The sequence below is a fragment of the Branchiostoma belcheri genome, unplaced genomic scaffold, assembly GCF_001625305.1.
Source record: "Branchiostoma belcheri isolate BF01 breed outbred unplaced genomic scaffold, Haploidv18h27 scaffold40, whole genome shotgun sequence".
NCBI lineage: Eukaryota > Metazoa > Chordata > Leptocardii > Amphioxiformes > Branchiostomatidae > Branchiostoma > Branchiostoma belcheri.
The window spans coordinates 22,705-33,681 of record NW_017804021.1 but is presented as its reverse complement, the minus strand read 5'-3'; the positions used below and the strand labels follow the sequence as shown (position 1 = coordinate 33,681).

General features: G+C 40.4%; 2 protein-coding genes across 3 annotated transcripts in view; one reads left to right on the top strand and one right to left on the bottom strand.

The window, feature by feature from the left end:
• Positions 1 to 1,198: 1,198 nt before the first annotated feature.
• On the bottom strand, positions 1,199 to 6,870 carry LOC109477654. The gene is made up of 7 exons (XM_019778989.1): positions 6,767 to 6,870; positions 5,882 to 6,017; positions 5,107 to 5,204; positions 4,276 to 4,490; positions 4,009 to 4,097; positions 3,659 to 3,823; positions 1,199 to 3,257 (listed from the first exon to the last, which is right to left on the bottom strand). Exons 4-7 carry the CDS (start codon positions 4,402 to 4,404, stop codon positions 1,286 to 1,288), a joined length of 2,355 nt encoding a protein of 784 aa, XP_019634548.1. The 5' UTR covers positions 4,405 to 4,490; positions 5,107 to 5,204; positions 5,882 to 6,017; positions 6,767 to 6,870; the 3' UTR covers positions 1,199 to 1,285.
• A 196-nt stretch (positions 6,871 to 7,066) lies between these two features.
• LOC109477652 (sodium/bile acid cotransporter 7-like) overlaps positions 7,067 to 10,977 on the top strand; it is a 15,890-nt gene continuing 11,979 nt past the window's right edge. For both annotated transcript variants that reach the window (XM_019778988.1, XM_019778987.1), the window contains exons 1-5: positions 7,067 to 7,252; positions 7,410 to 7,492; positions 8,124 to 8,260; positions 8,775 to 8,850; positions 9,499 to 9,537. In XM_019778988.1, the coding sequence (XP_019634547.1) occupies positions 7,153 to 7,252; positions 7,410 to 7,492; positions 8,124 to 8,260; positions 8,775 to 8,850; positions 9,499 to 9,537 (435 nt within the window). In that variant the 5' untranslated portion in view covers positions 7,067 to 7,152. The remainder of the gene's footprint in view (positions 7,253 to 7,409; positions 7,493 to 8,123; positions 8,261 to 8,774; positions 8,851 to 9,498; positions 9,538 to 10,977) is intronic.

Here is a 10,977-nt window from a genome sequence, read left to right as displayed (position 1 = left end):
GGCCCGGTAACATACGTCGCGGGATCGTTGTACGATCGTCGCAAACTGAGGCCCGACATTCGTGGGATAGTCGTGCTCGTGTGCTGCAAAATTCAGCTGTTTTGTGACGGAAAAGGCTGCCTTATTGTCAGTGGTTGAATTACGGCCAAAGGCTGCTTGAGGGTCCTACGGCATAACAAAAAGTGCGACGATCTACAACGTTTGTTACCGTGCCGTTACTAAACCTACATGTAAGTGTCCAGTTTACCTTCCATAACCCCCTGTCTAGCCTCATGGGGAGTCGGACCACTACCGCAATCTGTTATCCCCCATTATGTTCCGTAATGTACCGTAGGGTTTGTTTTTTGTGGCTGAGGGCATTAACTTGGTAATGGTGTGTATAACAGACGCCAGGGGATATAATGTAGGTTTTTAGCCATGTAATTAGCCGCTGATATATGGTGGACAGAATGTGTATGGTACGCGTTTCCGGCTGTTGCCAGCTGATGACTTCAGATGTGGATTTCAATTATGTAAAATCAAAACCCTTCCACAGCATTAATTCATGTCAGATAAAGATTTTAGTATTGAAGGATAGACGTTGCGATCAAGGGTTCATCTTGAAAAAAAGAGTGACTTGAGGTTCAAGTACGAGGTTGTAAGTAAGGTTATACAGTAAAATAGAAAATATCATGGTGTTTTAATTATTAGTGTTGTGATTTGTTTGGAGACTACCGCATAAATGCATTGTTTGTGAAGACATAAAAGTGTCACCAATTACCAGATATCACAGAATAAAGGTAGATCTTGCCTCAACTTGTAGCAAAAAAATGGCAAAGCAATTTAAGACCTTTAACTTACCATATCTCTGGAATACGTTATACCTAAAATGGTTAAAATATCGTTTGTAACATTAGAAGCCAAATGGCCTAATCACCCAGCATACATGTACAAATGTATTTACTATTTGAGGGCCAGATATGGAAGGAAGGAAGGAAAGTATCAAAACTTCTGTTGTGTACTGCACTGAAGAATACATCCAAATATGGTCACAAAATGTGCATGAAAACAATATAAAAAAAATTAGATAACTGAAACAAGCCAGTAGGTCATTCAGGCCAATTCATTTCTTGCTTCTTATGCAAGTTTTTTTCTGAAACTTTCTAAAAATACATGTAACTTGTAAGCATCTAGCTTAGTTTTCTTATTTCTAATCCTTATAATTATGTGCAAATGCATTTTTGCAAACTGGTCTGCAATCAGTTTTTGTAAATTTCAAAGACTAGCCTAAATGCATTGCAGTCAGTCACTTCCATTTGGGAGACTTTGATGGACTTGCCAATAAGTATGACTCTCTTGGTTTTCTCTTCCTTACATTCTCTCCCTCATTCTCTCTATCCAGCACTCCACTGTACCCTGACAGAGACCTTCCTACATCAGAGTCTGTGCTCCTATCACTGCTAGGTCCCTCTCCGAAGCACTCAAACATAGTAGGGTGCATAGGCTTTTTGATTTCAGGCACTCGGACTTGAGTTTGCCCTTGAGTCACTCTACCTCTTGAGAAGGTATGGTCACCTTCGGCAGTATGGAAACTACTTGAGGAGTCTCTGAAAGCCCAGGGATGTGTTATGGCATTGGCCTCTGTGTGCCTTCCAGCATATTCTCGGTCCCAGCTTCTATTCCTGGTCAGCTTGTCTTTGTCTGTTGTGTAAGTCTTATCCTCTTGTTCAACCATTTGGTTATAGTCCTGTACATTGTTTGTTGTACTTCCACAGGTGCTACTGCTTTGCCATAATGAAGTAGACTGCAGCTGGGACATGTTCCTTCTTCTTTCGTTCTTAACGTCTGGCTTCTGAGAAATACTCCCTCCGCTGCCAGTGTTCTCTAAAACGGGAGCTGAACTTGAACGAGGCATCTTTGGTTTGGGTTCAAAATGTGTGCCAGTTTTCTGCCTGGAAGTTTCTTGAGGCATGCCAACATCAAAGTCTTTTGCTGTTCCACGCCCATCGTGTGAAGAGGGTCGCTGTTTGGACAAGTCTACACAAACCTCTCTCCGCTCCCCTACTCTCCTCTCAGCCTGTTTCATCATCATGTAAACGTCCTTCATGTTTGGGGTCAAGGTGATGTCAAGGTCGAGCAGCGACTGGTTGGCTGTTGTCGAGGCGACCTCCCTGTCTTCATCATCCGATCCCTCGGGACTCTCAGCCAGCCACTGGAAGGACTTCCCTCTTTTCTTCGTATCCTCTTGACCATTTAGACTGGCAGAGGTACTTGGTCTACTAGGGCCTTGCAGTATGCTAGTTTCCCTACCCTTCTCATTCAAACCGTTGTAGTTCTTTGTCAACTGCTCTGAGGAAAGACTTTGGGGTCTGTTGGTAAACTGTCCAGATCTATCTCTTGAGCCCAGGAGGAGATCATCTTTCTTCCCACTGCTCCCACTTCTGTTCTGCTTCCAATTGTTAGAAGTAGAAGCTTTGTCTGTCCAATTATTAGAAGTAGAAGCTTTGTCAGTCCAGCTGCCAGTACTACTGGATGAATTAGAGGCATCCCTGGCTTCTTGAGAAGTGTACCGGCTGAAAGTCTGTTCTTCTGTGTTCGTTTCTCTTGGAGGAAACAGTGACTTCTTGACTCTCTCTCCATCATTCCCGAGGTTCAACTTACGCCTTGCTTTTCCGCTACTCGTGACAGACCCTTCTGACTGCCCAACGGGTGACGGCAGTCTTGCTGGTCTGTCATTGGCTACGTAGCTTCCTCCATGTTGATTACTGGAAACATTTATCCCAGAGTTGTTAGAAGATCTGCTGGAGTGACTGTGATCTCCGGTTCTCTTGCCGTAAGTGTCTTCGTTCTTGTAGGAAGTGTCTGTGTCCATTCTGTTCTGAGAAAGGCTTTCAGATTTGTGCCCTATGGAAAGGTGCCTCATGTGAGTTGCAGGGGTCAATGGACTTGGCTGCTCTAAAACGAAGCTATCCCCGTTGCCTTGCCGGTTTGGACTAGCCTCGGGTTGCTTAGGTTCAGCCTCTGGCCAATTCTGATCTGTACGAAGCCAGCTGGGCACCAGATCATTACTGCCCCCTGCTGGATTCCTCATGAACTGCAGAGTTCGGGAGATGGGGCTGAGCTCGGGATCAGGGAGGTGTCTTCTTTCACTAGAGGAAACAGAGACCTGGTGTTCCCTGGACTGGTCAAGCTTCCCCTGGTTCCATTTCCTCTCTGTTGGACATTTATCCTCCTCGTCAAGCTCTGGTGTTTTGAATTTTGAAGTTTCCTTGCATATTCTGAAAGACAGAAGACGAAGAAATCAAATACCAAATGAATTACATGCATGGAAAGGGAGAATAACACCAAACAACGAGCATGTCGGCTGAATGTACTGCACCAGTGCAAAACCCTTATTTATGGTTATATTCCCATATTCAAGGATGACATCCCGTCTATAGTTTTCAAATGTTGTGTTGGAGCAGATATCATCTACAACAGGCAAAATTCTGATGCTACGTTGACAAACATCCAATTTGTAAACTGTGGTTTTGCGCAGGTGCAGTATGCTCTGCTAACATGCCCAAACAGATGCTCTTCAATCTTCATTATCAAGTAGGGTTCCCAACTTGCTGATCTTGAGGTTTTGCAAAAAGACTGAACATAACCAGGGTAATACAAGTACCATACTACTCCTTACCTCTGCTCATTCTGCAGACTGTGTTTTTTCTTGCAGTCTTGCAACCGTTTTTCCAATTCTTCTGTGTACTTGTCACTTCTTTCCAAAGCTCTGTGAAACTGTGCGTTTTCCTTCTCGTACTGAGCAACCTTAGCTTCTAGAGTTGCAACAGTATACCGCCCATACCTGGAAGGATAGGTAAGAGAACATATTGGTTGCTTTAAATCTGGATACATTTTCAGATTTGAAAGGTACCATGCCAGGAGTGCTACATGTATGTTTCATGTTGTTACTAGATTGTACAGTTAAGAGTCACATTTGCATCAATCTTGCATCCAAAAACCATGATTTCTACACCACATCATACTCACTTTTGTGGGGTTCTCTTGTTTAGTTCCATCCTCAACTGGTCATTCATTCTACTCAGGTCTGAGTTCTTCTCTCTTAGAACAGAATTTTCCTGCAATATCATTATAATTTTGTTTTGTTTATTAAATCACTTGTTTCCCATAACTGGTAAACTTCCTTAAGAATGAGCATTACTTGGGCCACACCTGTAAATTTAGCATATTTCAATAACTTTTATAACGTACATATACATCATACCACTAACAAGTTCATGTATGTTCTTTTCTTACCTCTTTCAGCTTTGCCATGTCTCTCACCACAGCCTCGTATGTTGATGTAGCATCCTGCAGTTTGGACGTAAGCTGCAAGAGGGTATCCACATCGGAGCCCTTGTTTTTCTGTGGTTTTGCACCAGACATGCCGATTTGGTTTGGCACCTGCTGTTGTAGGCCCTTGTTTTTCTATGGAGGTCTTCAATAACAGACTGAAGTCTGTCAATCTCTCTCTGAAAGAAAAAAAACAGTTTTTAGAAAGTTTAAGCCATAGAAAATCAACTTTCCTGCTGATAAAGAAATAAGACTGAAAATAAAAAGATTGAATGGTCTTCTCCTTTGCAGATATCTAGAAGAGAAGAAGTGAGGCTTTTTTTTTACCAAGTGTTAAACTCCTTAACGTACGGTGCCATTGTCATATTCTATGGATGTGGCTTTAGTCGTGCTGGAAGGAAGGAAATTCAATTGTGAAAATAAGTGCACAAACAATAAAATTATTACAAATACTAGCATACCTACATTTGCTGCATGCAGCTTCAGCATAGTATTAGATTTTCCAGCAAAAATTCCCCGCAGACATCTTTGTAGATTTGATTTTGTAAAATGGGGCTGTACTACTACTACTCACAGTACTGGTAGTAGTACTAGGTATGAAAAAAGTACAATGCGAGCAACATAAAATTATGAACCATGTTGTGAAGTAATGAAATTTCATGTTTTCTGTTGTGTCATGTAGCGTCTGAGTTATTTCACCCATTTTATTTTTATCTGAGATTAGCCTTGTGGTTCTCTCAGTGCAATTTTTAGTCAAACTTATGTACTAGTATGCCATAACTTGTCTTTACTGACCTCATACTCGTTGAAGATGACGTCCAGCCTAGCCTTGCGGACCTCCTTAGTCGAAAAGCTGTCCCTGTCACTGCTCTCCTCCCCTCCACTCAGCCCTCCTGTATATTAAGGAACAAAACAATCATGAATGCTGGAATGGAATGGTAGAAATGGCTCAGTAGGAAAAAAACACACATGATAGAGAGGGTCGCCAGCCTTTGTGCAATCCAACCTGCTTGATGTAGGTGTACAGGCACAATGTAAATTTGGAGCTACGCAGGAATTTGTGATAATTTCTAAATGTCTACATGCACGGGCCCATGTACCGGGTATATGGTTATATTTTAATTAGTGCAGGTTAAATCGGAGCTGTGCAGGTATTTCTGATGTCTACCTGCACCTAACCTGCACAGGTCCATGTACTGGGTATGGTTAGTGCAGGTTAAATCGGAGCTGTGCAGGTATTTCTGATGTCTACCTGCACCTAACCTGTACTGGTCCATGTACTGGGTATGGTTAGTGCAGGTTAAATCGGAGCTGTGCAGGTATTTCTGATGTCTACCTGCACCTAACCTGCACTGGTCCATGTACTGTGTATATATGCAGGTTTAAGTGCAGGTAAAACTGGACTCTGGAGCTGTACAGGTTTTTCTGATGTTTACCAGTGCACCTGACAAATACCTGCACAGCTCCAAAGTCCAATTTACCTGATATACCCTGCATATGTAGAATGGTATTCCAGCCCAGTGGATTGATCAGTTTGTTTTTCAACAAGAAAGGTTTTACATGTAATTACCGAGGACTCTCTTGCAGGGGTTGTTGACGCTGATCTCCACCCGACATGTTGGACACTGCTGGTTGTGCATGAGCCACACATCCATACACTGCTGACAGAACACATGCTGGTTCGGGCACACCACTGGCTGCTTTACCTGAAAAATAACAATTATCTTTCAATAAACCATGGCTGTTTGAAGTTGTTTCACTGATTTATTTTTGATGTTACAATAACATGCCACACATGTACACTATTACAACTTGCCATTGCCTTGACAACTGTCACCTTGTATTTTTGACTTTTTAATTTTTACCACATACAAACTGTCAAATGTTAAACGATTAACAAATATGATTCATTTGAAAATAACAAAGTTACATCTGGAAGGTTGCACTTTTCTTCAACATGAACCAAAAGAATGTACATGTATTCATAGAGATCACAAGGTAGGTTGGTAAGTAAAAATAAAAAGGAGTGCTTGCCAAAAATGAACAAGGACAATAATAAATGAATTGTAAATTCTAACCTTATCGACGACACACGTTCTTTCAAAATTCGTTAAAATTAATTACACAGTAGAGCAACGGTAAATTCCTTCACATAATTACAATGTAAACGTGACACTACATAGATTTCTGTACATAAAAATTTCAACCTTTAAGCTGGTTTTAGAGTCACTCAGTCTACAAGATGCCTGTTGTCTGTGAGATAAAATGTGTCAAGACGTCAAGTGCTGCGTTGTCATTCAAATTTAGCCGCCACAAAAACAACAACATGCAACACGCTCCACATAATTCGTGCAATTCTAGGACTAATACACACCCATCCGCTGTCTTTTTCGCACTACTTCCTCTCAGAATATTTGGAAGAGAGTCCTCTGAACATTATGCAGCAAAATATTACCTTTCCGAGGCAAATCTGACAGGATATGGGAAGGGTGAAGGCGAAGGTTGCCGTCTGCCCAGTCGACCGGTCCGCCGCCATCATGGACGATCTCTAAATTTTTACTGTGACCTCAAAAGATCAATCCGCAGTATAAATCATAAATAAATGGGTTTATCCTCAAATTTTCACTTTAAATGCAATAAACTTATTCAGTGATCATTTTAGCTTATTTTACTGGCGTAAGTTTGATACAAAAGCAAGATAGAAAAGGAGCAATTTGCGTACTATTTTGTTTATGCGCAGAAGTATTGAGTTGACTTTCGGTGCCAGTAGTCCACAGGTATCATTCAAGAAGTTCTGTGCAAAATAAACCGGCAAACTGCATAAACTTGCAGAATTTGGACATGGGTGTAATAGAAAGGGTCAAGAAAGAATGGTTCCTGTTAGGAATTGTTTTTGTTATCTCTATGGCAAAAGTGGACCCGAGTTTGGGCGTAAAAGGAGGTAAGTTCGGTCAAGGTTTTTCACGCCGGTTTAGTGACACGTTGTCAGGTGGGGAGGGGGGCGAATTAAATACACACAGGTGATTCTCAGTAAATTATTCTACGTGTCTGGAATTGTCTGTAATGTCTTTCAAATAATTTCTCTCTTTTTTTTCCAGGACCATTGAAGCCGGAATACACTGTTAAATACTTCGCTGTCTCCTTTATTTTTTTTAACAGTGGTCTGTCTCTCAAGACCGAGGTGGGTGTGTACTAGTAGCGTTACCTGTTTATATTAGACAATAATATTTGTCTAACAGGTTATACGTGGCACAGTTGTTCAGACAGACGACTATTTTATAAAATAGTTTTTTCCAACGTTATACATCCTCTGCATGTTTTGTTTATGACCAGATTCAAATATCTATAAACGTATATATAGAGTTTTAAAGAAAAAGTGAAAGTGACAATAAAGACCGTACTGTTTAAATGGGTTAAGTGTAAGTGTGTCAATCACTTGTCAACTCACTGAGTGAGATACTTGTTCATAAACCATCATATTCAATACAAATCTCAGGTTTGGCTACATGGATAGCCTTGTTACCCCCCATAGGATTGTCATGCCTCTAGCACCAGAGGCCCTTAACATCATTCCCAAAATTGATATGAGGGAAAATTTTCTAGCCTGGGTACCATCCAGATTTTTGCTCCGCAACGCTTCAAATCTATTTTTGAGCGTTGCTGAGTGAAAATCCGGATGGTACCCAGGCTAGAAAATTTCAAACTTTGCTAGAACTCTCATCCAGTTTATACTGACACATTTTCAGTTGTTAAGTCACTAACTTAAGTACAGAATGTGGTATGGATGCTAAAATGCTGTACCTTCCCCTTAGGACTTGACCAGTGCGCTGTTCCAGGTGAAGCTACATGGCTTCATCCAGACCTTCACACTTGTGTTCATCCCCTGTCTCATCAGGGTACTCATTAAGGGTCTACAGTACTCACCGATCAACCCCTGGCTGCTTAAAGGGTAGGTGCTTTGTTATAAACCTTTGCAGAAGGAAAACATATTGTTGTTGTTCAATTTCTTCTCCTTCTCCAAAAAAATAGGTTAATGACCAGGACCAGATGCTGTCACTGTCGTAACTAGTGCTAGTATAATCTACGAAGTGTACATTATGTAGCAAGCGGCATGGAGAGGCTGGTCGCCATATATATGAGTTTGTAAGAATAAAAAGAACAATAATTTCCTGAGCAAAACATGGTAAGGTAAACATAGTAAGGATAACATTGGCTTTACACTAACTTACTAAAAGTAATTTTATGGTACCGTAGCAAATATGTCTTATGTCAAAGTAGAGTGAATTATGCAGAATTAAAATGTTGCACTTTACAGAAGTTTACTTATGTTTTAACATACAAAAGGGCATGCAAATACAATATACATGTACTTAACATCTGTTTGTCACTTTATCTGTTTGGTGATGTTACAACCATTGTATTGTATGATGATTTTATTCAAAAAGTTTGGTTGTCTTTCCCAGGCTGATGGTTGTCGGCTGCATGCCCCCACCAGTCTCTTCAGCAGTCATTCTCACCAAGGCAGTAGGAGGCAATGAGGTAATCCTTTCAGGCAAACTCACATACATTGTAGTTTCTTTAGGTTGGTAAATAACTGTGAAGCAAAGTTCTTTATTCACAACCAAGAAATTTATTGCAAGCCAATGTTTCGTTGACTGTCTATCTAGATTTGTACCTTCCTCAAGAAAATACTAACTACCGACTCAGTAGTATTGCAGACGAAACATTGTAAAATCCTTTGTTGTGAATAAAGAACTAAAATTTTTACACCTTTCAGGCAAAGTGTTGTTAAATGTATATGTCAGGGTACAGACGAGAATCAGTGATTATACTGGTAGAGATCCCTACTTAACTGCCTCTGTCTCTGTAAAGTTTGATATTTGACTCTTGCTTGTCTAATTAAACAACAGAAAGCTACAAAACAATGGGCTTGGTTATAACACAATCGTAATAGATTGATTAAAGTAGTAATACAAATAAGGAAGGATAAGGATATTTTAGTAGTTATCTAATATACATTGTATAGTATGTTATTCTTGTTCTTTCTCTATCCTACTACTGAAAAACACAAAAAGAAATTCAACTATTGACCCAATTTACATCATCCACAAATAGTTTTCCTTATACCCTCTACCATCCTGCCTAGCTTGTCTCTGATTAACAAATATATTTAATTTCTGTTTACAGGCAGCAGCTATATTCAACTCTGCTTTAGGCAGTTTTCTGGTAGGTACAATGTACATGTACAAATATGTAATATATAATACAGTTGTTTTTTGTTACACTTAGCATATAGCTTCATGCTATAGTTGTCCACATATGCATATTCATTCCAGACATTTCATCATGGTTTGATGTGTCTCAAGTTCTTCCTTGTCCTTGCATTCTTTGCCACATATACATATTCGTTCCAGACATTTCTTCCATCTGATTCTCTGATGTGACTTAAGTCCTGCCTTATTTGTGCAATTTTTGCCACATATGCATTCATGTATTTGTTCCAGACATCTCTTCATGATTTGATGTCTCCTAAGTTCTTCCTTGTCCTTGCATTCTTTGCCACATATACATATTCGTTCCAGACATTTCATCATGGTTTGATGTGTCTTAAGTTCTTCCTTGTCCTTGCATTCTTTGCCACATATACATATTCGTTCCAGACATTCCTTCCATCTCTGATGTGACTTAAGTCCTGCCTTATTTGTGCAATTTTTGCCACATATGCATTCATGTATTTGTTCCAAACATCTCATCATGATTTGATGTCTCCTAAGTTCTTCCTTGCCCTTGCATTTTTGGCCACATAAGCATGTTTCACCTGCTTGTTCCCCAGTCATTTTTGGGTCAGTTTCCCCTCCAGTTGGTGTTGTGTTCAATCCTTCATTGAAGTTTTGGCCATTAGGGCCTTGTGTACTAGCATCTGTTTCTGATGCAATCTCAACTGTATCCTCTGTTTCTGGCCTAGGCCTCCTTGTGCCTTCTACACCAATGTATCCCTCATCTACATGTATATATGTAGATGTGGGTTGCAATTCCATAGCACCAAGGCCTAGGTATGATTGTATGTCTGTTCCTTGACTGTCTCCACCAAAATCCAGCCTTCTTCTGATGTCAAATTTGTCATGTATTTTGCGGGTGAAACTTGTTTGTACCTCAGGTGTTTGGTCAGGATCGATATCACCCACAGTGCTCATTCCTTGAGGGAGGTTTTGCCCATTAAGACTGTTACTGCCATCTACTGATTCGTTGAAAGATATGCTAGTTGCAGACCTGCTGATGAGGGCATGTGGTTCAGGAGGATTTTGTGCTGGATCATCGTTTTGTGCTGGATCATCATTTTGTCCTGGATTATCATGTTGTCCTGGATTATCGTTTTGTCCTGGATTATCGTTTTGTCCTGGATTATCGTTTTGTCCTGGATTATCGTTTTGTCCTGGATTATCGTTTTGTCCTGGATTATCGTTTTGTCCTGGATTATCGTTTTGTCCTGGATTATCGTTTTGTCCTGGATTATCGTTTTGTCCTGGATTATCGTTTTGTCCTGGATTATCGTTTTGTCCTGGATTATCGTTTTGTGCTGGATTATCGTTTTGTCCTGGATTATCATTTTGTCCTGGATATTGTTTGTTCTGGATATCGTTTTGCGCTGGATTATCGTTTTGTGCT

Bases quoted from the DNA above. Each gene is read 5' to 3' on its own strand.
- LOC109477654 (XM_019778989.1), bottom strand. From the start codon at position 4,404: ATGTCTGGTGCAAAACCACAGAAAAACAAGGGCTCCGATGTGGATACC. The intron at 4,098-4,275 runs GTAAGAAAAGAA...ATGATATTGCAG, and splicing joins ACATGGCAAAGCTGAAAGAG to GAAAATTCTGTTCTAAGAGA. The intron at 3,258-3,658 runs GTAAGGAGTAGT...TCTGTCTTTCAG, and splicing joins AGTCTGCAGAATGAGCAGAG to AATATGCAAGGAAACTTCAA.